Consider the following 22,943-nt stretch of genomic DNA (forward strand, 5'->3'; position numbering starts at 1 on the left):
CGTTTGTTGTTAGTTAGTCGCCGAACAGCTGCAGAGTTCGTCGGGCGTCGCATTCTTAACCGTTAGCCTAACCGTATTTCGAGGCATGCAAATTCCGTTTCAGTGAAGATTTTTTGTGTTATTCAGTGTTGTGTGTGGGTCGCGTTTTGGAATCGTTTAGAAAACCATGTTGGAAATGTGATGTTTCGTTGTGAAGTTTTCCAGGCTCCAACATAATGAGGGCCAACTATGGAAAGGTAAGTTTTATGCGTTGTTGAAATTGAACGCTCGTTGGAATGGTTTGTCGATGAACTTCACGATGGCTGCCTAAACAAAAAACGATCAGTTTGACACGTTCTATCCAATTATTCACAATTTATTTTCCGGTTGGGGCTAACTGCGCTCTCACTCGCACGCACGTGTGTCTGTCTAGATAAACTTGAAGCGGCGGTCAGCGTAGGACACTTGGCCGGTGCGATACTTGTGTTCTCGCTGATCGCGCTCGTACTTCATCATTTTGGCATACACGATGATCGGTATGACGACGGTGAACAGCCCAATCCGGAACGACCGGCCGGTAGGTTTAAAGTGTTCGTAGTGGCTTACACGCATCGCTTGGAAACGCGCCAGACCCGTATCGAACTACGAGAAGAAAAAACATCAATACTCCATCCTCTAGAACGTTCCCAGCGATGGTGACATAACCGACTGGGAAATGGGCCTTTTTTTGTCACGCCACGAAATACTTACCACTCCACCACACTCGCCGCGCAGATGATTGTGCGGATTGGTCATCGTGCGCCAATACTCATTGCGTAGCGCTGCCCGCCGAGCGGACTTTTCCTGCTGGGCAGCATCCAGTCCCATTTTGTTGGCCACTATATTTCGGGGCAAACTTGAACGGAGAATAACAACGAGAGAACCATCAAAACACAGCAGTCCAACTAACTGACGGATCAATTTAGTACAATCAGCGCCCAGAAATATTTCATGTACTAAACCTATGGCGAAATATTTCGTTCAATCCTTTCAAAACGCCTACCCAGATCCGTTACTGTGGATCAACTCGTTTTTTTACACGGAAATCACGAACCGATAATTGGCCAGATGCTTTTATACACATAAATGTAGTTTTGCTTTTATTTCCATGAATGCTTACACAGTAGCTGCTTTCGATTTTCTTACACCTAAGATGGCCGGGATACAACGCGGGAGTGCTACCGGCGACTGCTAAAGAAAATCGTCTACCTTACGGTAGCTACGATCCGTCGGAACGACAACATGGTTTGCAGTCGACTGGCACGGCCGGCAAGGAATAAATGGGGGAGGAGAGAGCAGAACGATGTACAAAACACCCATATGTTCTATAGCAAATCGTGTATAGAATGGTTTTGTTCGTCATTCTGCTGTAGCTTAAAAAAGAAAGAAGACATGTACTCCAACGGAAATCGCCGTCGATCGGCGATCAGTCTCCGATTAATGGCTGACCAGTTTCTCTGACGGGTGAGCGTCACCATTGTTGTTGTGGACTCCGTTACAGTTCCCATTGGCGACTGGTGCCCCATTGATACGTGCCTTTTTGGCGTTCGTCGACTGCGACTTCATCGCGGGTGACGGATTTTCCCCGACGGCCAGATCGAACCGATGCTCCAGCGTCATGTGGCTGAGGGGCGGTAGTCCGACGCAGGCACGCATAATGTTCTCGATGGCCGTCCGCTGACGGAACAGCGAGTTTACCACCGGTGTACCCTGGGGAACCAATGGGGCCTTACACAGGTAGCTTAACAGCGAGAGCACGGGCCGAAACGGGACGAACTCGCTGGCGCCGTTGCGCCGTATCTGAATCCGCGAGCACAGCTCACCGAGGATGGCCAGATCGAGGATGAGCGGGGTGGCCAGCAGCGAGTCCTCGCACGTGTTGTGTATCACGAGCGTGTTGTGTCCGCCGAGCATGATCTGGCTCGTGTACTCGTCCATCGCCCGCTTGCTGTCGCCCACGTACGGGACGTACTTAATCACCACGCAGTGATCAGGATGCTCGTGCGGTCCGTAGAGGATATGGTTGGATGCCACCATATCGTCCACCACGTTGCTCTTGGAGATCTCCTTCGAGCGGAACTGCTGCGGGGCCGAGAGATTCTTGCCATCGTTGTTGCCCAGATGGTTGTAGCTGACGATCGAGACCGGCTTAATGCCGGCCGACACGAGAAAGTCGACCAGCACGGACTTGAGCTTCGTCTGACCGGACTTGAAGTCGTCGCCCGCAATAAACGCCCCATAGTGTTCCGCCATTTCGATCACCCCCGGCACGAACGTGTTCTGCGGCGATCCGTTGATATAGATGCACTGCGCGCCATCGGAAACAAAACCGAACATATTAGGATTTATACTCTTTTTCGTCCGACGCGCCTCCGGCTTACCTCCTCGGCAATAGCCGCCATGGCGAAGATCGTCGACGGCGATATCTCGGCGTTGTTTTGCTTCAGCGAGCGCTCCAAATCGGCCATCGTTGTGTTGAGACCGTCACGCACCTCAGCAAAGCGCTCCGTGTTGGCCGTCCAAAGAATGACCACCTTTTCGACACCCGTCTGTTGCCGGAAGTCGCGAATGTCCCGCACGATCTGCTGGTACTGCTCATATCGCGTACCACCGATGGTGTTGTCGGCCCGTTCCGCCTGGTTGGCCGCGATGAAGTCGGGATCGTAGATCGAGGGGCGTGGCCGCAGCTGCGAAAGCCGCTTGTACACCTGATCCTGCAGACCCACCTCCAGCACCTGAGCCCGCCGCATTGCATCGCCGATGTTCATCGAGCTAATGTCCCATCCGTCTACGACGATATCGTTCGGGTCGACCATCGGCACCATCCGGTTCATCGGAATGTACACATCCTGGCCAGCGGCATCCGATCCGAGCAGAACCGTGGACGACTGCGTGATCGAACCATACCAGTTGGCTTGTTGCACTCCCTGGCGAGTGCGCCACTCGAGGGACCGCTTGTTTGCGTCGAGTGCCGCCGTCAGGGTCGATCCATTGTTGCCACCCCAGCCGACGAGCATCAGGCCGAGGCGCGGGACGCGTCGTTCCGTGCGAATATTCAACTCGGTCGTCTCGGGTTTCACCTGTCGGATTGGAAGTGATATCGGATTCGGATAGGTATAAATAATTTAAATATTTCACAGATAACCCCGCTCACTGGTATTGACTGAGCGCGCTAAACGCACTAGTGATAATATATTCTAATCACAACCGTGCTCCGCACTCCGGACCATGATTTGCATAATTTCGTTACCCGCGAGAACGCCGCGGGGAACAGGTTCTAGACGAGCGAACGTTCATTGATTGCGGGTTCTTCGGATGGCCGCAGACGCATTTCGCAACCTGTTGCTAACATCACGGGATAAGAGTGTACGGCCCGCCCGCTTTGTCTCTGCCCCGTTTTAACGAATCAATCATTCCGAGTCGCGGAAGTGGCATAAAAAACCGACAACACGTGCTCTCGCGCCCGACGGCGCGTCAGTAGCCTAGCCTTTTTCTTATCGCGTAAGCAAATTTAAGCTTCTTTTCACGTTGTCATTCGGTCATTTCTTATCAATGACACGGAGTGACGATAGGCAGAAATCCTCTGCCGCCCGGTCGAAGGAAGAACCGGTCGGTGGTCGTTCCACGGATTTCTGAAAGTCAGTATTTGCCATCCCGAAATATTTGGCTTCCTTATCGTGTCCACTCGGGGCCGTGCACACGAATCGATCGGAACCGCCCATGACATCTCGCGGCGTGCTTGAGGGATGCACAGACACAGCACTATCTACGTGGCTGGCCGCCGGTGCGTGTTCGCAGGTCGCCCTTCGTTCGATGATCGTACGATACCAACCACACACACCTTCGGCATTGTCGTCGTCACCAGCCGGTGTTTAGGGCGGCCGCCGCTGTTGATTCATCGGCAGGGCAGTGTGATGGGTATCCAAAAACGTTCATTCGTCTTGTTATCGGCGATCGATAAGTAGTAGGCTCAATAATCCGATCGTTACCTCGATAAACCCGGGGCTGGGCGAATTTACGCCGGTGAGAGGCTGGTGTGCTGACCACCGGAGCGATATCTAATTTAAATAAGAGCGAAAAGTCCCCCGACTCATATTTGCATTGGACAGTGTGCGTCCACCGGGACGGATCGTTTCGTGGCATAATCAGTTCAGTGCTGAGAGCTAGAATAAATATTCAATTGATTCGGGCTGTTGATGCTGGAATGGTCCGTCGCTTGGGCGGTTACGTTTGTTTATCATTTTAGCGGGCCAGTGTGGCGACGAGTTCTGCCCACTCACAGAACGGCCACCGTTGGAAAGTGCATCATAATCGCAAATTGGCAAGGGCTAGCGGAAAAATCAATATTTCCCTCCCTTGGCGGTGGTATCTAAATTTAGCATCATGGAACCATCGAGTTCCTTCGTTCCTTTTCTCTCCCACTTGCTCTTTATACCTCACTCCCTCTCTTTCACCCCATTGTCTGTGGCCGCGGTGCATCTTTCGATCGATATTCGGCGACCGTGACCGTGACCAAGACCAGCGGTTGCGGTTTGTAGCGAGGTAAGGGCCCAGCCGTTGTCTACCTGTGGCTGCCGGCTTGTTCCTGCCCACTTACCGTGTATCCCGACGGTCCAGCGCTGACCACCGTCGTCGTTTGATACTGATAGTCCACTTCGATGTGCTCATCGCTGTAGCGCACGTTCGGCGAAAGCACTTTCAGTTCCGATACCATTTTTTATCGATTCCACCACTGGGTTGAGTTTGGCACAAAAACGATTCACTCGACGACAAGGATCTGCGGATCAGGACAAATGATGGACGGTCCAGGTACAGGATCAAAGCCGATGCGTCCTAATACGCGCGATGGTGCTGTCCTGGCGAAGCGTGGCACAAAAGTTGTTATTATCTTTAAGAGACTTTGAGCTTGAGCTTCTTTGAAGTTTTTCTTGGGTTTTTGGAAATATTAAGAATTTTGTTTTATTTATGAATCCAACCGATTTGCGAGCCTAACTTTGAACCTTCGAACCTGACTCTCCCCGCTGTTGGCGAACCTGACCAAGTGCAAGGGAGGCAACGACAATGGAGTCTTTCTCTTCCTTTCTCTGTCTCTCCCTCTTCCTACGTCTCTGTATGAGTGTGTGTTATCCTTTTCGATATACTTTCGAATTCGGCTTGTGGAGCTTTGCCGTTCGGCTCGGCCTCTAAAAAGCTCCTTACTTTGAGAACTTGATTTGTGATAAGGATCCGAAACGAGAATTGTTTCCGTGAGCCGAATTTTCTACTAAATTCTTTCGTTTTGTTTTCAGAATCCGCCGAAAGCAATCGCGCCCCTTTGTTGATTGGTAAGTTTTGCTTTGTTCCTCCCAGCTGCGGGATGAATTTTATTAAATTAAAATCGATCGAAACAAGTTGCCGGCCGGCGACAGAGATGTTCTCGTCCGTCCAAATTAGAACCAAGCGGTCATCGGTGCTAATGGATTGCGCAAGCGCCACTTAGCTAACAACGATCTTTGGCGCTGCAGAACAATTGGCGTATTCAAGCGACTCGTACTCCCGACAGTTTATGCTTATACGATTTATTTCAAACGGCTTCCGAGTTCGTTTTCTTCGAAGGAAAACCTTAATTCTTGTTTTACACGATGCCCTGCGTGTCCACAATGTTCATACTGCGAATGTGTTTTCGCTCGCGGATCTTTCTACTGTCCGTGACCTGGCGGAGGATGCGGTGGTCGCAGCGTCGCAAACGGATTTGGCAGCATCGAAGAACCCTGGGGACTCGCTTGGGGATACTGCTGCTGCTGCTGCTGCTGCTGCGGATAGGGGTGCCGTGGTTGCTGCGGCCAATGGTGGGGATACTGGTTACGAGGAGTATTAAAATTGTGATGCCAACTGTGCCCCGAAGGCTGGTGGCGGGGATAGTAATTTCTTCTGTTGTTGGGCGCTGACGATCGGAAGTGTGGTGCTCGGGACTGATGCTGCGGCGGCGGCTGCTGTTGGTGGTACGGATACGGTTGTTGTAGACTGCTCGGTGCTCCGTTAGATGATGGCTCCGGTCGCTGGCATTTCTTGCGGCCTTTTCTTACGCTTCGTTCCGCTTCATCGTCGGAGTATTCGCACAGGCTGGCCGGTGGCTCGTTATCATCTCTCCAGCTGGCGTCCGAACCCTTCGAACGCATTAGCTCGGACAGGATGATAAACGACGTGTGCTCGGTCCGTGGAGCACAGTACACTTCCATACCGACGGTCACATTCTTGGCGATCACTTCCTGGTTCGAGTTAAACAGCACGCAATACAGCGGACTGCTGACTTGCCCGATGACGTCGAATATTTTTCCCAAAGGGCGTGCGCCACGCTCCAGGAACAGCACCGTGTCGAGGTTGAGAAGCTCCACACCGTGCAACGATTGCACCAGCACAATCTGTGACACGATCGAGTCGACGCGACCGATAAGCTTACATTCTGCTTCCGGCACCGTTATGGTCAGTTCCTCGATCGGAGGAAGCTCGTGGGGCAGTACTTCTCCCTTGGTCCGCAGTGGTTCCCTGCTGACGGTGCGTCCATCGTCTTCGTCGTCATCCGATGAAACGGCACTGAAACAACACGTGGGAAAGATAGTATGTTTAGAACCGCAGTACGTCGATCACGCGATGCGCTTCAAGCTTACTTTGTGTCCATTGTTTCCGCGTCACTGACCAAAATGGAGCTGTCATGATCGCGATAGTTTTGCGACAGAGAATCGTCGACCGCCTTCACAGACTCGTCATCACTTTCATCGTCCGCAGAAGAGGAGGAGGACGAAGCCCGTTTTTTGTCCCCCGCTACTGTTGACGCGCCTGCCGCTTCCGGTTCCGAGTCGGACGAACTGCCAGAGTACTGGCAAAGCAGCGACAGTGCAGTGGCCTTGATGTTTTGTACGGCCTCTGATTCGAGTTTTTGATCGTCGGCGACTTGCAGTTCCAGAAAGCTCACATTTGTATCGGCGGACGACGGAACCGTAGTCTGTTCTTCGACCTCCATCGATCGATTCTCCGCGGTATCAATCATCCTGCCGGTCGAATCTTTCTCAGGCGAGTGTGCCGTTGTCGACTGTTCTATTTGTGCCGTATTTGGAACGTCTTGCTCTGTGCACTTGACCGTTTCGAGACGATCCTCGTCCTTCTTTGTAAGGTCTGATGGTGCCGCTGCTCCTACGGTCTCCTTAACGCCTAGTTCTGTGGAATCTGCTTCTTCTACCGGCTCTACAGGCGTTGCTGAAGAGATGGTTTCCGGGCTAAGTTCATCTTTCACTTCACTCTTTGCCACGGGGCTCGATGCCGTTCGGTCGCCATTTGTGACTTCGTCCATCTTTACCGGTGCTTCCATTTTACACGAGATTAACAAAAGAACCGGCGCAATCCAACGTTCGGCAAAAGCACGTGCATTTGGATTTGTTTACGGTCATAAAGTTGACATTGACGTCAACGCTGTCAGTAAAACGTTCGCACAACCCTGTAAGACTTTTCGGTTGAAATGTTTCACTTGTCCTTGAAACCGAACTCTTCTTCGCAGCTACCTTTGCTTTGTTCGCCACGAACGAAAGGAAAGGAAGGAAAAAAGGCAAGCTACGCATCGGAGGAATTCAATGGAAATGTGTTCTAACGAACCAAAAGTCAACTTGCGCAACGTGTTGGACACCATCGTAATGTTACGAAATGTTTGCTCGCTTCCAGATGCAACAGATGCCATTAGAAAGAGGGAGCGAGAGAGCGTGCAAGCGAATAGCGAGCGAAGAAACGAGAGAGCATGCGGCACGTACACAAGTATTGGTTTATTTATTTTGATTCGTTTTGTTCGTTGCCTTCGTGGAGGCCGCGAGTTACTGTCAAAAGGCGTAAACTTCGCAGCCATTGGATTTTCTCACAGCGTGTTCTCCGCTGGAAAGTTGTTTTCCTTCTTTTAGTCTCGTGGCAATCGAAGTGACGATAAGAGATAAGAGCCGCCCATTGTACACGCCTCGTCGTCGTCGTCGTCGTAATAGCCCAGTTGCATTAGAACCTGCATAGCGGGACGGTACAGTGCCACAGCAAGCCCACGTAGTAACTACGTAGCAAAAAGAAAAGATGGCTGATGAAGACAAGGTCGCAGGGCGCCTTCCGGCAGGTAAATATGTGCGCCACGGTGCGCCACGGTGGGGCCATTGGGAGATTGTTGCCTTTCTCACCCGTTTTGGTGCCACACCAAACGCATGATTTCAGTGAAAGCCGGTGGAATGCGCATTGTGCAACACAAAACTCCTAGCAACGAACGGCCTGCTAAGGATCCGGTAGAGGTGATCGGGCTTTCGGTAAGCGAGAGAGAGGAGCGGGCTGTCCTGCTGCCGCTTGTGGCCGTTTGTCTAACGTTGCTTTTCTTAACCTCACAAAGAACCCGGCCCCGAACGTAAACACGGGAGAGGTGGCCCAATCGGCCACGAATCCGAAGACGGCCGAGCACTCCGTGGAGGCAACGCAAGTCGCTCACGCCCAGAAACCGCCAGCAGCCGTACACCACAAGCCCGTGAACCATATTCAGCAGCCCCGGAAGTGAGCCCGCGAGCGGAAAGAAGTCACCGTTTCTACAAAATTATTACCTCTCGAGAAAGCGTTTACTCTGGCCCCATGCTGAACCGGACCGAACATGCATTCGCGCTATATTTGCATTCCACTACTGCAACCACATTACCGATCACGAGCGAGATCACCTCGATCGATGTTATGAGCGCGTTTACAACATTTATCTTTTCCGTCAACTTGTTTTTCGATAAACTTTACTTTCCACAAATTCTTCCCCTTTTACTTTACAACCAACCGGATGTAGAAGGGCCAAAACGACATTTCTGTTGTTTCGTTACTCGTTTGTAGGGCGCATCGGTTGGCCTTTTTCTTCGGAGGCTTCCGGTTTTGTTAGGGGACGGATTTCTAAGTGTTGCTTGCGAGCAAGAACAAACGTAGGTGTATTATGAACACTGCCTAAAACGCAGCATCCAATTATCACCACTTAATATGAGTCGTTAATAAAGCTTCGGAACTCTGGTGTATACGCAAAGATTTTGGATTTCGAAGGAATTTGTCGCAATATCAAAACGAATATAAAGTAAGAAGCATATTCCACAGATATGCCATTCCACAAAAAACGGCACCTTATCAACATGGACAAAAGTGACGGCATAAGACAGTCTCCCTCTCGCCCACAGGGCACCAAATCAACGGTAGTTGATCGCCAAATTGTGTCTATGGCACACACACACATATGCTGGCGAATCAATTCCTCAGAGAATGTGTGTGTACTCGCCTCTGTGCTTAGCGTGCGTGTGCCGAGCGCCGGGTTAGTTGCTAGCTGAAAGTGCGCCGCCACAGTTTGCCCCTCAGAGTTTGACCATATACCTTTCGCGATTACACCTTGCATCCGGAATATGGCGAATATCGCTCGTATTCTCGCTTCCGGCGCCGGCCGCCAGTCGAACTTTCTTCGGCTTTACAGCAGCGGTAAGTGTTTTAGGGTGTGCCTTTCCCAGCTTCCAGGAGCGCTCCGCAACGTGTTGTCGCGTTATGTAATTCTGGTCGAAGGTCACGGCATTTGGCTTAACCAAAACATGATCTCTGTGTCCTCCGCTCCCTTAGCTCCCAAATCGTACGAGTTTATTAAAGCCGAGCTGACGGGAGAGAAGAAAAATGTGGCCCTTATCACGCTGAACCGGCCGAAGGCGCTGAATGCGCTGTGCAACGGGCTGGTGGCCGAAATCAGCGAAGCACTCGATCGGTACGAGGCGGACGATTCGATCGGAGCGATCGTCATCACGGGCAGCGAGAAGGCGTTCGCGGCCGGTGCCGACATCAAAGAGATGCAACCGAACACCTATGCCAAGTGCATCAACACCGACTTCCTGGCTAACTGGACGCGGGTGGCGAAATCTCAGAAGCCCGTAATTGCCGCGGTCAACGGCTACGCCCTGGGGGGCGGCTGTGAGCTAGCGATGATGTGCGACATCATCTACGCGGGCGACAAGGCCAGGTTCGGGCAGCCGGAAATAGCGCTCGGCACGATTCCCGGAGCCGGCGGTTCCCAGCGGACGGCGCGTGCGATGGGCAAATCGAAGGCGATGGAAATGTGCCTAACCGGCAACATGATCACGGCCGAAGAAGCCGAACGGTCGGGTCTGGTCAGCAAGGTGTTCCCGGCGGACAAGCTGGTCGGTGAGGCCGTGAAGCTGGGCGAGAAAATCTCCTCCTTCTCGCCGCTGATCGTTCGCCTGTGCAAGGAAGCGGTCAACACGGCGTACGAGTCATCGCTCAACGAAGGACTAAAATTCGAGCGTCGTCACTTCCACGCCACCTTCTCGACCAAGGACCGGCTCGAGGGCATGACGGCGTTTGTTGAGAAGCGCGCACCGAACTTTAAGAACGAGTAGACGCTCCCGGGGAGCGCTCGTGACCGATACCAGTTGCATTTATTTCGTGGGCCAAGAAAACGATGGACGGATAGTTCAAAGAACCATCACTCCGTTTTTTGCCATACCCACTTCGAGGATTCCATATTTTGCAAAGAAATAAAATTATTCGAATAATAAGAAGGGAATCGCATTTTGACGCCATCACGAGTGCTGTCAGTGCTATTTAAGCCGAGACATCTCGTGCTGTCAGTTGTGATACATTTTGCGAACGTCAAAAGCGTCACGGGGGGCAAAACACAACGACCGGCGGGCAGATTCTAACTCGATCAGGAGAAACGTCCATAGGGCACCACGGTCACGGAAGTGGTCTGGAGTGAAAATGTCCCTTATTGCGCAACGATTTACGGTAGTGAAGGCCGTCAGCCAGCAGCATTTCTGCGCCCTGCGCGCAATGAGCACCATTGCCCGAGTGCTACGATACGGAGAGTTTGGTGAACCGGCAAAGGTGCTCCGCTTGCAGGAGGAAGCGGTGCCGGAGCCGAAGGACGGCGAGGTACTGGTGCGGACTCTCGGAGCACCGATTAATCCCGCGGACATCAACACAATTCAGGGTAGGGCACTGCTAAGCTAGCCAACTCCATACTCTCCCATGTTGATAAAAGATTTATTCGTTCCGTCCGAAAGGGAAATATCCGGTAAAACCAGTGTTCCCGGCGGTTGGTGGTAACGAATGTGTGGGTGAAGTGGTCTCCGTCGGGGGTGGCACCAGCGGGAACCAGTTCAAGGTGGGCGATCGTGTCGTGCCGTTTGCGACCGGGCTTGGAACTTGGCGTTCCCATGCCATCTACGCTGCGGCCCAGCTGATGAAAGTTCCGGCGGGTATCGGAGTGGCGGAAGCCGCCACCATTACCGTCAACCCGTGCACCGGCTACCGAATGCTGAAGGACTTCGTGTCACTGCAACCGGGCGATACGGTCATACAGAACGGTGCCAATTCGGCCTGCGGTCAAGCAATCATTCAGCTGTGCCGGGCATGGAATATCGAATGTGTTGGCATCGTGCGTGATCGACCCGAGTTTGGACAGCTGAAGGCGTACCTCAAAGAGCTCGGGGCGTCCGAGATCCTCACCGAGGAGGAACTGCGGACAACCAAACTGTTCAAGGATGGAATATTCCGCAAACCGAAGCTGGCCCTGAACTGTGTCGGTGGAAAGAATGCGCTGGAGATGTCCCGCCAGCTGGACCAGGCCGGTGTTATGGTCACATACGGTGGTATGTCCCGCGAACCGGTCACGGTGCCGACGGCATCGCTCATCTTTAAGGATCTTCGCTTCGTTGGCTTCTGGATGACGCGCTGGACAAAGGAAAATGCCAGCAGTCCGCAGCGTGCAGAAATGTTCAACGAACTGTTCGGACTGATCGACCGGGGCCTAAAGGCGCCCGCGCATGAGTTTATTCCGTTCGAAAACTATGTTGCCGCCGTTACGAATGCTGAGAGCATTCAGGGATTCGTTGGAAAGAAGTATATTTTCAGTTTTTAATTCTTTCTCTGTATTCCACCAGCAACGACGGCTAGTGAATGAATTGTTGGATTTGTTATTCGTAAAAGGCACTTCTTTGCTGGAACACAACCGCATACGGGGTGATTTGGAGCGGATCGTTGTATGAAACTTGTATCCCCTCTTTTCCAATAGTAAATCGAAACGTGCCGAATGTGTTATAATATTTTACTCTACCTACTCACAGTCCAGTAGTAGTCAGCCGATGTATAAATAATTTCATTTCAGTCTCTCCAATGAGATCTGTTCTCCGAGAGATGTCAGTAAAGTAAGAAAACAAAATCAGATCTTCAGATTCGTTCAGGGATCGTAGCACTCGCTATGATAAATTACGACAGTCTATGACGGTTTACGGTTTACAGTACTGAAGATCGTGCACGAGATCGGACGATTCCTTGTGCAGAATTTCAAAGGCGCGCAGAAACAGTTCTTGGGTCGCGCTCAGTTCGTACCGTGGATACTGGCACCCGAGGTTGTTCAGGTAGCCGACCAATTTCGGCAGCAATTCGGCAGCCACCTTCGGCTGATGGCGCACCAGTTTAGCGTGGATTCCGTACGTATCGATCGCACCGAACTGCAGTACGTCGACGCGGGGAAGTTTTGAAAGCCGGCCGTAATTGTTTTCGCATGCCTCGCATCGGCAGCAGAACTTGTACTGTTTGGCCAATTCCTCGCGCCGACTGGTGAGATCGTCAAGACAGTGATGCTTTCTGTAAGGGCGGAAGAATAGTTTTCAAATTGTGAGCGCCCCCCATAGATGTTGCCACCGGATGCAACATACCCGTAGTTGTCAAACAACTGTCCTCCTTTCGGGATCGGTCTTACAACCAGTACGCCACAGCTTGCATCGGGCAGAGTGACCCGTGAAAGGTTTGGCGCACACGAGTGGTTGAGCATGCTGAGTAGAGGAAAGCAAGCTGAGGCGTAGTTTGCGGGGTTGAATTCCTCAGTGTCCGGATCGTAATTCATGTAGTAAAGGGAGTGCATGTTCGTCGGAGTAGTTTGCACGTGGCGAAGCAACAGTTTGTACAGCAACTGTGAATGCTCCGGATGCTGTTCGCAGACCGGTCCAAGCACGGTGCGCTCCACTAGCAAATCCCGCATGAACAGGGCAAAAAAGATCCGTTGGGCAAGATCCTTTTTACCGCGACGCCTTTCGTTCGTGTCTAGCGTGTGTACTGTGTTGTAAATATCTCGCGGCGATGCCGTGCGCCAGTCCAGGGCAAAAGCATTCACATCGGCACCGTCCAGGTCTAGTGCGTCTAAATGCAGCCGCATTTCATCGAGATTACGATCGAACGACACGATCGCCGTGGTTACGGTGCGCATCGCCATCACGGGTATTTTGGTGAACATTCGCCACAAGTCCCGTAGGATGGGACACTCGTAGCCATGGTAGCTGCGAAGCGCCGCTCCAAGACACTCGCTAGAACAGTACATGGCCACGGTACAACCTTCGCAAGGGATCAGAGTGTACGGACGCTCGTGGTGACAAAAGTCGCATCTCATGTGGCGGAACTTATCGAGGAGCAAAGTATGGGTCGGTTTCTCGATGGCTACTACGTCGCCTGCTTTCAGGTCACGATTGGTCACTACGTAGCGCCCAAACTGATCGCTCTGGGTTAGTTCCAAACAGTTGGCCACTTGTGGAACGGTACGGTTCGCATCGTACGTCAGTGTCAAGCTGTGTGGCTGTTTCTGGTTCCGCCGTGTGTCGTCCTTGTCATTTTTGAGATTATTGTTCACATCGTTGCATTGCAGAGCCTGCTTGGCCGCTTGCTCGCGCTTCAGCAGTTTTTCCATCAGCCGGGCCGGATAATTGGACGCACGGGCAAGGCGAATGTTTTCCAGGCACTCGCCGTAACGGTGCAGCTCGTAGCAAGCGGCGGACCGGTTTGCGTACGCTAGGGCCCTTTCTTCGGAACCGCTTTCGGAGAAGCATAAGCTTTCGTTGTACCACTTGATGGCCTCGATGTACCGTTTCACCTTCGGGTGAAACAAGTCGTTGCCTTTGGAGCGAGTATCGTTTGCCGTTCGGGTGTCCTTCATATCCGGCCGTAGCTTCAATCGCTCACGCACATTCGGGTTTTCCCACGCATCCTGCAACTCTTGTTCAAGAAACTCCATCACTCGGGTTGTTTCCCCGGCCGGCGGTGCCATCGAAGGGCCTGTCGGATCTTTCGCAGTGATCTCTGGCCAAAGTTCTTCGAGCAATTCCCACGCGCCAAACGGTTCCTCCAGCGAGGTACACATTCTGGCCACTATTGCGAAATGAAACTTCTCCGAAACGCGGCGTTTACGACGATCTTTTTGCCCTTTTTACGACATACTGCGAACCCTTTCGCTGAGCCAATGACAGTTTGATTGTGATAGATCCCATAGGCTAGCAGCTAACCAAGCTAAGTTGTGTAGAAAAAAAGGATCAAAACAAAAAGTGCGTGTCAAGATGCTGCATTTGAATGGCCCGTTAAATGGGCTGTTTAAGATGGTCAATTATTGTTATATGTTCACAGGTTGGTCCAATAAATATTACAATTTTCTTCAGATATTCCTCCAAATCTGATGTAAGTCATTAAATGTTTCACAGAGCTTCCAGCATTACAGCAAACATACAGCATTGAAATACCATAAATTTTGTGATCTGGCGGCGATTTATTGTGTGATCCATGCTGGCACACACCATCCCTCTAAACTTCCGGTGTGTAGTTTGAACGGCGGTTGGACATGTGTTTTGACGAATAAACAAAATCGGCTCTCCGCCGTTACTATGGAGCTTCGGTTGTCAACAAACACACCGCTCACTGACTCAATGCAACGTTTGGGGGCTGCCCTGCCTTGGGTTGCAAAAAGCGGACCGTTTTCATCGTAATTTTAGTATCAGTCCGTCACTGACCTGTGCCATCTGCTTCGCGATTGCTTCCCTGCACCGGTTCCGTTCGTCCGCAAAGATGACCGTAACAAATCTATTGATTATTCTGAATTTGGGGTGCGAAATGTTGTACGTGATTGACCAACGCCTGAAGGCTCAATCGATTCCGCTGGATAAATCGGCACAGGGTAAGAAAAACATGGAATATGTTCGTTTTGCTTCGTTTGCAACCATTTCGACGGCATTGATTAGCAGAAACCGATGTACCCTTCAGGTGAAATAGGTTAAAAGTAGATCAATCGAGTCCTCACTCTTATAACTGCTGTTTATTTTTCATCCTAAATTACATCCTTCATCGACGTGATTAAACATTATATCGCGTGTTCTTTGAAGCACCTTTTCAACCCGATAGAAAGGGTGCACGAATTTCCTATGTGTTTAAGTTTGGTAGCTTTAGTCGTATTTGCACCGTGCACGTTGCAATCGCGCATCATTGCAAACAAAAAGAGTCTGAGCTTCGGGCTCAACCGTTGGAGTTTTGAACATATTACTAACTGATGGCTCCGCCATCAATGCACGACCGGTTCCAGCGGCATGCCGCGGATAGCGGAGAAGTCTAGCTTGCTGTCCACACTCTCGTCCAGTTGCCCAATGATGGCCACATTATCGCCGCGAATTATGTGCAAACCCAGCACGACCTGTTCGATGCCAGCATTCATCGAATAAACGCGCTCGTGCGACTCGTCCAGAATGATGTTAATCGTCTGATCGAAGCCTTTCAGGGTGCCGACAAAGTTGCGCCCGTCGGCGGTGATGATTGAGACCGTATTGTTAACGTACGACTCGAGGCCCGACATTGTCTCGCCGTTGTTCCGTGCGGTGGTCTGTGCTGAATGCGAACTAGAATAGATAAACTAGGAAATGAGGCTAAACAGTTTGCAAACGCGAAACCGCGCGAGTTCGAAATTGTTCCTGCTTGCGTTGTTTGTGTTTGGTTTTTGATTCCCGGGCAGCCGTAGGAAAAGAGTTTAGTTGTCAAACGGTACGAGCTCGAATTCGCCCATCTACATCTGCTCGAGTGCTCGTATTGTGGTGCGTTTGCTGGTCGAATTTTCAAAAACACAATCGATCAAACCCACATAGGATGCCGTTACTTGTTCGTTTGATTCAATTGCATGTCTCATCCGCAGTGCTCCGCGAAATCACCGAGGTGTTGCTGGACCCGAAATTCCTGCACTACATCTCAACGGCGTACCAGCAGAGCATGCTGACGGTGCAGCAAACGCGCATACTGCTGACTGATATCGCCTGTTGTTCGCTCATGCGTTTGGACGTTAGCTCGATGGACAAACTGTGGGATCTGATGGTGATGATTTTCAAGTGGCAAATGTTTCTGACCAACAAGAACGCTCCGCTGTTGCTGGATCTCACGTTCCGCCATTTGGACGGTATTGGACGGCTGATTCCGGAGATGCGCAAACAAATTCTGATCGACAGCGTCAAGAAGTCGCTTATCGAACTGTGGGACCCGCTGTGCGAAGACGAGCAGACGATCGTGCACCGCAAGGTGTACAAGTGGCTGAAACCGTACAATACTAAAATTTCCATTCTCATCCGCATGGGGCTGCAAAAATCGAACGGAGAGTTCGAATCCGAACCAAAGAACAACCTGTTTTACAACTACTACACCACCAACATTGGTGAAAATATCTACTCCAAAACATCCAACTTGAACGCGCTTAAGGCACACAATGACCCGTCGAATGCGATGGGAAGCAGCTCGAACGTAGACATTATAACGGCCGGACGCGAAATAGATACACTTGTGCAGCAGTTAAACATACAGCATAAGCCCGCTCCGGGTAGTCACACGGGACCAAACGATGGGCCTGAAAGTTCGAAGAAACCCGACCAATCCACTTCTATGCACAGTGGTTTAAATGAGATTGTAATGAACGAAGATACTCACCGCCACGCAGGACCGAGTCAGCAATCAGCAGAGCCACAGGAGGATGGATCGCGTGAACGTGCCCGTGAGCAGCCGGATCAACCGACCGTGCTCAGCAACGGAAAGGAGAGTAATTTGGAGAAACTAATGAAAAAAATTAAATTAGACAAGGAAGAGTTCGACGTGGTCGACCGGGGAGCGATCGATGCTAACGACGAGCTGCTGAAGATGTTTGATCAAAATTTACAACTTTAAACCAAATAGTTTCTCACGAATTCGCGGTGCCGAAACGGTGGTGTGTAGTGGTCTTTTGTATGGCGTAGCACATTGAAGAAAGTTAAATTGAAACTAGTCCCCGATTATTGATCTGATTAGGAATAATTTCTGTTTGGAAATTCCAATTGTTGCATTGTGATTTACGGAGAAGGAAAAAGTGTAAAATGTTTGGCAAAATAAAAAATCTTTTGAATTTTAGCGGGGCGACTTTCGTCGATGACACAGGGTTCGAGATGTTTCGAGTTCTTTCGATGGCTCGATTTTTTTTCGAGCAGTCTATCGCGCTCATGTTGGCAGCTATGGTGCAGTATTTTCATTCTCAGCAACCCAGATACAATCTTGGACGCAGCACGGCGACAAAAGCAAAAAGTGTAATTTGTGAACGTGTGAACTAACTCGCCTCCGGAAGTGAAACCCGAAGCTCTGTCCGGTTCCGTGTGGTTCTTCAGTGAAACAGTGAAACAAAATGTCTCTCTTCGGGATGATGAACGATCTGGAGGATGATCCAATCTTTGGGTGAGTGCCAACTCCGCTACGCAGCATCTGCTCCATTTGATGTGTGGAGCGATTTCAAGCAAGCCCGTGACGGATTTACTAACTATTTCCCGTGTTTCACCTTTGCCCGTGCACGCGGGACGCCAGACATCATATGCGTTCGATGCGCCAGATGAACAACATGCTCAACTCGCTGTTCTCCGACCCGTTCGGAATGCTCGGGGGCGGTGGAATGGAGAGCATTGGTGTGGGGCCCGCTGGGTTCGGTATGCGTCACAACGCACTGATGCCGTTTATGGCCCCGACCATGGGCATGAACCGCTTGCTGAGCCCGGCCGGTGTCCCCGACATGGGCCCTTCGTACTCCAGCAGCAGCGTAATTTCGATGACATCAGGCCCGGGTGGGCCCCAGGTGTATCAGGCCACGTCAAGCACACGCACTGGACCTGGTGGCATCAAGGAAACGCGCAAAACCGTACAGGACAGTCGCACCGGCACGAAGAAGATGGCCATCGGGCATCACATCGGCGAGCGGGCACATATTATCGAGCGAGAGCACAATATGTCCACCGGCACCCAGGAGGAGCGCCAGGATTTCATTAACCTCGACGACGAGGAAGCGGAAGACTTTGACCGCGAGTTCCAAAGCAAAGCGCGCAGCGCAATGAGCCTGTCCAGTGGCCGCCGCACCGAACAGTTGGCCCTTCCATCAACACAACCGGCGTAAGTAGTAGCGCAACCCCGTACATCCCGCGACCCCCCTACCCTGCTGTCTTTCGAGAGGCCTCCCTTTCTCGCATGGGGCTTTCTGTGTTCCTTGGAATACTATGTGTACAGTGTACAGCACTTTGTGGACCAATGCGCTGAGTGACGCAACACCTTTTTACCGACGCACAGTTTGCTGCGCCCCGTGCAAATGGTACTCGGGAATGCTTCTCGTTGCCTAGGCGCAGTGTGTAAAGAAAAAACCGAAACGAAGCAACACACAGCCTGTAACTTTGCCTCTCCGACAACGCTTTCACGGAATGCGTGCTTTGCGTTGGATTTTTCGTTATTCCGACCCCTTTTGCAGTCCGTCGCAGCGAATTCTTTCGATCACGGAAGTAACGGACGACAACACGTGCGAACGCTGTGGCAATCCGAGTGATACAGCAATCTGCCAGAGGTGTAACCATGGCAACGGCAGTCCGAATCGGATCCCTCAGCAGCAGCAGCAGCAGCAGCAGCATCAGTCGTCAAAGGGGTCGCGCAGTAATAGACAGCAGCAGCAACAACAGAGTGCGGCAAACTACGGAAGTTCCAATCCGGTAGTCACAGCCCGTCGACCGATTCGATCGCCAGCGTCGTCTCCGTTGAGCATGTCGTCGGCGCCAATCGGTGGTGGCAGTAATCATCATCACATTACGACAAGGTAGTACCCCCCTACTATAAGAGAGATGATACACGTACGCCAGGTGTTCATCGTTTGCAACGTCACGCTTCTCTTCACCCCGCGTCCGCTTTCCGCTAATAGCACACGCCATACAGCACTGTGTTGACGCGTGTGTGTTGGTTGTTCCCCATGTCACCATAATCTGCGTACTAATCCCTCCATCATGGTGGTGCTAATTGTAGTTACCGTTGAGCAGCACTGTTGCTGTTGTTGTTGTGCATTAGGCTACTGACAAATCGGGCGACATACGTATTAGCGTTGCTTCACTGTCTCTATGTAATACGATACACCCGTAGGATGCCTTTGGTTGCCCTGGATACGTTCCACTAACTTCTCGTTCTTCTCACGTTGTTACTTTCAGCGTTCATCCGCATCCGTACAACGTATCCGGCAGAAAGTCACGATCGTTGAAGGGGCCCTCTTCGTCCACTACACCACAGCACCATTATCAGTAATCAGGTGCGGACCGCGAGATACGATACACGGTGTAATCACACTCGGGGAGAAATCTATGAAGAAAGAATGGGTGATGAGGAGAATGTTTTTTTTCCACGGCCCACTGTCTCACTGAGAGTGACAGCCGCTCCAATAGTTTTTACAGAAAAGCGTATCCTCGGAGCACAATCGGTTTGAAGGATATCCCGTATGCTGTATTTGCTTTCCGCACCCGGCGGAGCATTTTTTCTTTTGCTTTCTTCCATGCTTTCGTTTAAATTATCAACGGGGCGAATATAGATAATCAAAGTGGAAATGTGAGTTTGATTAAGAAAAGAAGGGAAACGTACGACGACGAGGCTCCACTATTTTAGTAACGGCGCACAGCTAACGCGGACGTTCACGTTTCGTTACTTTGTCCTTCGCTCACCAACCTATACACACACGTTATGAAATGTTTAGTAAACAAAACAGTAGTGCTAATGTTCGATCTAACATGATTCTGTAACAATCAAACAAAGATATATGACTTGTGTACGCTAACCGTAAAAGAAAACGTGCGAAAACCCCGATCGCGCCAATGGATGTAAGGGAAATACCAAAACCTCTCGAAAAACGTGTTTTGCAAGGGTGGCACAAGGGTCAAGGGATGGTCGGCAGAGGCCGCTGAACACGGCGCCCTGAAGTGTAAGAACAAAACATGAAATTTCTTGAAATGACCTAGGAACTTGAACGAAGGTGGTAGCAAGTAAGATAATTATTGTGCTTTCGAGTAAGTTGAATATATTTCGTGTTCTAGAGTTAAGCAACGGCTCCGCGTGGTGTGTACGTGTGGGAGGACCGGAACCGGAGTGGAGCCAGCGGAAGCGGATGATGGCGGGGGCCATTTGCGGAGAGACCCTTGAAAAGCGGGCGCACCGTTGGTTCCTAGGGGTGGTTCGCTGTCGGACGTGCCGGATACAGTAGACACACATTAAAAGAAACGCTCTAAAATAAACATTTTCAAACAATGCAACCACACTCGTTTTCCCATTGCGCCGCTCCACGACAGAAAGAGACGGCACTCTACTCCGTTCGGGGTTTTTTTCCGTGTTTATACATATATTTTAAGAACATACATCTCTCTCACATAATTCTTCACTAAACTTTTGTTATCTATTTTACAAATGAGAAAGCTAACAAATCTCGGGTCCTCTTCGGGGTGGAACTATGTGCGTGCCGTGTGCAAATCACACTACAGTAGCAGCAAGAGCACACACTCGCAAAGCAGCGGCTATCCGTCCGGTCGGCTTTCAGATCAGATCGGATGGATGGCCAACCGTTCCCCGGGGGGGCCTGAAAATCTCTCTATGGCTGTAATGGTGGTGGTGGTTCGTGCGGCATTCATAATGAATAGAACTCGATTACAGGTGGCCTTGGTCTCGCCTGTCTCTCTAAATTGAAATGCACTCATCGAAATGCGAGAAATAAAATGGGGTTGGTAATGCGACGAAGCGTATGTCCTGGGGCACGGCGCTCAGTAGAACTGCTTCAGTTGCTCGTAAGTGATGAAAAAAATGATGTTCCACGGTCCCATGCGTACCCAGGTCGGGATGAAACCTTTATAGAGCGCCCGGAAGCCTTCGTTGCGCACGGTTTGCACGGCACAGTCCACGCTGCCGGTGTAGTACAGGCGCACCGGACTGCTGGCCGCATGGTGGGTGGCCGCGCTGGTCGCACTGGCCGTCGTAGTGGTTGCCGTGGCTGCCGGAGAAATGCTGTGTTCCAGGCGGTGCACGTGCCTTTGGTTCATGAGGCGGGTCTGTAAGTAAAACGGCCATTGTCCATTCACTGTCGCCGTCGTCAGAGCGCATCGCAACCGGGCATCTCGTACTTACTCTTATCACATCGATTGGCGTTGAAGCAATGGCACTTCCTAAGCTCGCTATAAAACTAGACCTGAAATGGAACCGGCAATAGGTTAGAAAACAGTTTAACGCATGTGTCCCCTATGGCGCGTGTGTCATACTCACAGGAAATGGTTAGCGACCTGGTCGCCAAACGTTTCCATCAGATGCAGCTTGCAAAAATCGTACACCGGCAGCTCGACGGCCGCTATCACGGCGGCCCGCTGTGCCGTTGGCCCCACGCCTCGCCACAGGCCGCGCACACCCTCGTGCACGTAGATCTCCCGGAAGCAGCGCACCAGTCCAGCATCTTTCGCTCCCTTGCCGTGCACTTGCATGCGAACCTTCAGCACGTCGGTGGGGTTGGCGATGGCGCTCGAGATTGCTCCGGCCATCGTGGCGCAGGCCGCATTACACCACACGCTTTCGTTGCCCGTGGCCTTATCGTGCAGCCAGCCCCGGTCGGTGGCCATCGTTTTGAGCGTGTAATACGTACCGAACTTGATCGTACCGTACGTTGCTTGCCGAAGCACGGCGGGCCAGATCCTAGAACCGGATGCGGAAGTATTAGATGCATTGCGCCAAACCGACGGCGACGGTCTAACCTACCCCGAGTACAGTGCCTTCACGCCCTCTTGGCGGGAAATTTTCACAAACGCATCCATCATACCGCGGTACCGCAGCTCGCTGTGCGATCGATCCAGTTTTTGACCTTGAACCTGAAGACGCGTCTTTGTTGTGTCGATAGGGAACGTTCCTGGAACAAGGGCGCGGGGGGGGGGGGGACACGGACAAAGTTAATGCATGGCGCCGGCGGTTGGGTGGCGTTTGACGTCGGCTCGCTTCCAGTGACGCGTATCCAGTTACATAAGGGGTAGTTAGAAAAGTGCCGACAGACACTATTCGGAGCCCTTTGGATCGGTATCGAGAGCCATCTTACCGAATTCAGCCATTATCGATGCCATGCCGCCGTAAACGAAAGGCCTCCAATCTCGAATTTCTCCCATCTTAGCAGGCAGTAGGCTTCGTTTCGTAGAGAAGGCGGAAGTAGCACCCCGCCGCACACACTGTAAACAAACGATCTTCACCAAAGTAAAACGCAGCACCCTTTTGCCACACGGTACTAAGTAAGCTTTTGTCGATGGCCGGTTTGTGGCCACCGGGTGCGTGGCTTCGAGCAGCCCTCTAGTGGGTCAAAAGAACGACTTTCCGGCGGATTTTCCGAACGTACAGTGAGCGATACATTTTGCTGCTGCCCGCGCCGGGTTGAGATTCTGAGTTGATACTTCGCGGTGTGTTTAAAGAGCGCCCCGATATAGCACTAGCGAGCACAGGCTGGTGGCTGCATCGGAAACTCTTATCTGGCCGCACGCTTCTGTTCACAATTCTCCTCTTGCTCGGAGCACAATTTAATTTGCACAGAAGAGCACAGTTTTAGTTGGAGCATGTTTTTTTTGCTCTATTCCGCCATGCCGATGCCAGAAACGATATTGAAGGTCCGATGAATCTGACAGCTGTAACTGACATTTCAGCTGTCGCGGGCTTACTTCACGCACCCGACCGGTGTGCCTATGTGGGTTGCGGAATGCATACGCTAAAATTGAGCGCACAAATTTGTAGTCCTTTTTCATAAT

The 22,943-nt window shown here is 51.4% G+C and overlaps 11 protein-coding genes across 12 annotated transcripts; 5 read left to right on the forward strand and 6 right to left on the reverse strand.

Annotated features, from left to right (window-relative positions):
• Window positions 1–331: 331 nt before the first annotated feature.
• On the reverse strand, window positions 332–1,262 carry LOC128278456 (uncharacterized). The gene is made up of 3 exons (XM_053017185.1): window positions 1,233–1,262; window positions 730–927; window positions 332–621 (listed from the first exon to the last, which is right to left on the reverse strand). Exons 1-3 carry the CDS (start codon window positions 1,260–1,262, stop codon window positions 409–411), a joined length of 441 nt encoding a protein of 146 aa, XP_052873145.1. The 3' UTR covers window positions 332–408.
• On the reverse strand, window positions 1,130–4,900 carry LOC128278011 (inositol-3-phosphate synthase). Its single transcript, XM_053016641.1, has 3 exons — window positions 4,616–4,900; window positions 2,400–3,098; window positions 1,130–2,325 (listed from the first exon to the last, which is right to left on the reverse strand). Exons 1-3 carry the CDS (start codon window positions 4,730–4,732, stop codon window positions 1,456–1,458), a joined length of 1,686 nt encoding a protein of 561 aa, XP_052872601.1. The 5' UTR covers window positions 4,733–4,900; the 3' UTR covers window positions 1,130–1,455.
• A 749-nt stretch (window positions 4,901–5,649) lies between these two features.
• Window positions 5,650–7,363, reverse strand: LOC128278457 (H/ACA ribonucleoprotein complex non-core subunit NAF1). Its single transcript, XM_053017186.1, has 2 exons — window positions 6,666–7,363; window positions 5,650–6,591 (listed from the first exon to the last, which is right to left on the reverse strand). The coding sequence occupies exons 1-2, from the start codon at window positions 7,361–7,363 to the stop codon at window positions 5,697–5,699; spliced, it is 1,593 nt and encodes a 530-aa protein (XP_052873146.1). The 3' UTR covers window positions 5,650–5,696.
• A 470-nt stretch (window positions 7,364–7,833) lies between these two features.
• LOC128278349 (death-associated protein 1) lies at window positions 7,834–8,854 on the forward strand. Its single transcript, XM_053017061.1, has 3 exons — window positions 7,834–8,140; window positions 8,236–8,324; window positions 8,405–8,854. Exons 1-3 carry the CDS (start codon window positions 8,101–8,103, stop codon window positions 8,564–8,566), a joined length of 291 nt encoding a protein of 96 aa, XP_052873021.1. The 5' UTR covers window positions 7,834–8,100; the 3' UTR covers window positions 8,567–8,854.
• A 484-nt stretch (window positions 8,855–9,338) lies between these two features.
• Window positions 9,339–10,589, forward strand: LOC128268901 (probable enoyl-CoA hydratase, mitochondrial). Its single transcript, XM_053006198.1, has 2 exons — window positions 9,339–9,504; window positions 9,640–10,589. The coding sequence occupies exons 1-2, from the start codon at window positions 9,432–9,434 to the stop codon at window positions 10,425–10,427; spliced, it is 861 nt and encodes a 286-aa protein (XP_052862158.1). The 5' UTR covers window positions 9,339–9,431; the 3' UTR covers window positions 10,428–10,589.
• A 121-nt stretch (window positions 10,590–10,710) lies between these two features.
• LOC128268900 (enoyl-[acyl-carrier-protein] reductase, mitochondrial) lies at window positions 10,711–12,163 on the forward strand. The gene is made up of 2 exons (XM_053006197.1): window positions 10,711–11,020; window positions 11,094–12,163. Exons 1-2 carry the CDS (start codon window positions 10,789–10,791, stop codon window positions 11,948–11,950), a joined length of 1,089 nt encoding a protein of 362 aa, XP_052862157.1. The 5' UTR covers window positions 10,711–10,788; the 3' UTR covers window positions 11,951–12,163.
• LOC128268899 (SET and MYND domain-containing protein 4) lies at window positions 11,893–14,273 on the reverse strand. Its single transcript, XM_053006196.1, has 2 exons — window positions 12,750–14,273; window positions 11,893–12,678 (listed from the first exon to the last, which is right to left on the reverse strand). Exons 1-2 carry the CDS (start codon window positions 14,219–14,221, stop codon window positions 12,318–12,320), a joined length of 1,833 nt encoding a protein of 610 aa, XP_052862156.1. The 5' UTR covers window positions 14,222–14,273; the 3' UTR covers window positions 11,893–12,317.
• Window positions 14,274–15,150: 877 nt separating this feature from the next.
• On the reverse strand, window positions 15,151–15,725 carry LOC128268903 (U6 snRNA-associated Sm-like protein LSm8). The gene has a single exon (XM_053006199.1). It carries the CDS (start codon window positions 15,692–15,694, stop codon window positions 15,407–15,409), a length of 288 nt encoding a protein of 95 aa, XP_052862159.1. The 5' UTR covers window positions 15,695–15,725; the 3' UTR covers window positions 15,151–15,406.
• A 33-nt stretch (window positions 15,726–15,758) lies between these two features.
• Window positions 15,759–17,040, forward strand: LOC128278458 (uncharacterized). Its single transcript, XM_053017188.1, has 2 exons — window positions 15,759–15,771; window positions 16,028–17,040. The coding sequence occupies exons 1-2, from the start codon at window positions 15,759–15,761 to the stop codon at window positions 17,038–17,040; spliced, it is 1,026 nt and encodes a 341-aa protein (XP_052873148.1).
• Window positions 17,041–17,394: 354 nt separating this feature from the next.
• LOC128268670 (myeloid leukemia factor) lies at window positions 17,395–20,432 on the forward strand. 2 transcript variants are annotated; one of them, XM_053005839.1, is made up of 5 exons: window positions 17,395–17,577; window positions 17,704–18,279; window positions 18,629–18,967; window positions 19,350–19,447; window positions 20,223–20,234. In XM_053005839.1, exons 1-4 carry the CDS (start codon window positions 17,528–17,530, stop codon window positions 19,441–19,443), a joined length of 1,059 nt encoding a protein of 352 aa, XP_052861799.1. In that variant the 5' UTR covers window positions 17,395–17,527; the 3' UTR covers window positions 19,444–19,447; window positions 20,223–20,234. The 2 variants fall into 2 exon arrangements, with proteins under 2 accessions (XP_052861799.1, XP_052861798.1); XM_053005838.1 differs by having other exon boundaries at window positions 19,350–20,432.
• On the reverse strand, window positions 20,277–22,772 carry LOC128268671 (mitochondrial uncoupling protein Bmcp). The gene is made up of 5 exons (XM_053005841.1): window positions 22,250–22,772; window positions 21,919–22,066; window positions 21,436–21,855; window positions 21,301–21,361; window positions 20,277–21,224 (listed from the first exon to the last, which is right to left on the reverse strand). Exons 1-5 carry the CDS (start codon window positions 22,314–22,316, stop codon window positions 20,940–20,942), a joined length of 981 nt encoding a protein of 326 aa, XP_052861801.1. The 5' UTR covers window positions 22,317–22,772; the 3' UTR covers window positions 20,277–20,939.
• Window positions 22,773–22,943: the final 171 nt, after the last annotated feature.

The sequence above is a fragment of the Anopheles cruzii genome, chromosome 2, assembly GCF_943734635.1.
Source record: "Anopheles cruzii chromosome 2, idAnoCruzAS_RS32_06, whole genome shotgun sequence".
Classification (NCBI taxonomy): domain Eukaryota; kingdom Metazoa; phylum Arthropoda; class Insecta; order Diptera; family Culicidae; genus Anopheles; species Anopheles cruzii.

Bases quoted from the DNA above. Each gene is read 5' to 3' on its own strand.
- LOC128268901 (XM_053006198.1), top strand. From the start codon at position 9,432: ATGGCGAATATCGCTCGTATTCTCGCTTCCGGCGCCGGCCGCCAGTCG. The intron at 9,505-9,639 runs GTAAGTGTTTTA...CCGCTCCCTTAG, and splicing joins TCTTCGGCTTTACAGCAGCG to CTCCCAAATCGTACGAGTTT.
- LOC128268900 (XM_053006197.1), top strand. From the start codon at position 10,789: ATGTCCCTTATTGCGCAACGATTTACGGTAGTGAAGGCCGTCAGCCAG. The intron at 11,021-11,093 runs GTAGGGCACTGC...TCCGTCCGAAAG, and splicing joins GGACATCAACACAATTCAGG to GGAAATATCCGGTAAAACCA.
- LOC128278456 (XM_053017185.1), bottom strand. From the start codon at position 1,262: ATGTTGTCGTTCCGACGGATCGTAGCTACC. The intron at 928-1,232 runs GTAAGGTAGACG...TTGATCCGTCAG, and splicing joins TCCGACGGATCGTAGCTACC to TTAGTTGGACTGCTGTGTTT. The intron at 622-729 runs GTAAGTATTTCG...TTCTTCTCGTAG, and splicing joins GCGGCGAGTGTGGTGGAGTG to TTCGATACGGGTCTGGCGCG.
- LOC128268670 (XM_053005838.1), top strand. From the start codon at position 17,528: ATGTCTCTCTTCGGGATGATGAACGATCTGGAGGATGATCCAATCTTT. The intron at 18,280-18,628 runs GTAAGTAGTAGC...CCCCTTTTGCAG, and splicing joins CTTCCATCAACACAACCGGC to TCCGTCGCAGCGAATTCTTT. The intron at 18,968-19,349 runs GTAGTACCCCCC...TGTTACTTTCAG, and splicing joins CATCATCACATTACGACAAG to CGTTCATCCGCATCCGTACA.
- LOC128278349 (XM_053017061.1), top strand. From the start codon at position 8,101: ATGGCTGATGAAGACAAGGTCGCAGGGCGCCTTCCGGCAG. The intron at 8,141-8,235 runs GTAAATATGTGC...GCATGATTTCAG, and splicing joins CGCAGGGCGCCTTCCGGCAG to TGAAAGCCGGTGGAATGCGC. The intron at 8,325-8,404 runs GTAAGCGAGAGA...AACCTCACAAAG, and splicing joins TAGAGGTGATCGGGCTTTCG to AACCCGGCCCCGAACGTAAA.
- LOC128278457 (XM_053017186.1), bottom strand. From the start codon at position 7,363: ATGGAAGCACCGGTAAAGATGGACGAAGTCACAAATGGCGACCGAACG. The intron at 6,592-6,665 runs GTAAGCTTGAAG...GTGTTGTTTCAG, and splicing joins GCGGAAACAATGGACACAAA to TGCCGTTTCATCGGATGACG.
- LOC128268899 (XM_053006196.1), bottom strand. From the start codon at position 14,221: ATGTGTACCTCGCTGGAGGAACCGTTTGGCGCGTGGGAATTGCTCGAA. The intron at 12,679-12,749 runs GTATGTTGCATC...CCGCCCTTACAG, and splicing joins CAGTTGTTTGACAACTACGG to AAAGCATCACTGTCTTGACG.
- LOC128268903 (XM_053006199.1), bottom strand. From the start codon at position 15,694: ATGTCGGGCCTCGAGTCGTACGTTAACAATACGGTCTCAATCATCACC.
- LOC128268671 (XM_053005841.1), bottom strand. From the start codon at position 22,316: ATGGGAGAAATTCGAGATTGGAGGCCTTTCGTTTACGGCGGCATGGCA. The intron at 22,067-22,249 runs GTAAGATGGCTC...CCCTTGTTCCAG, and splicing joins ATCGATAATGGCTGAATTCG to GAACGTTCCCTATCGACACA. The intron at 21,362-21,435 runs GTGAGTATGACA...GTTCCATTTCAG, and splicing joins CAGGTCGCTAACCATTTCCT to GTCTAGTTTTATAGCGAGCT.
- LOC128278011 (XM_053016641.1), bottom strand. From the start codon at position 4,732: ATGGTATCGGAACTGAAAGTGCTTTCGCCGAACGTGCGCTACAGCGAT. The intron at 3,099-4,615 runs GTAAGTGGGCAG...CCAATCCGACAG, and splicing joins CTGGACCGTCGGGATACACG to GTGAAACCCGAGACGACCGA. The intron at 2,326-2,399 runs GTAAGCCGGAGG...GATGGCGCGCAG, and splicing joins TGGCGGCTATTGCCGAGGAG to TGCATCTATATCAACGGATC.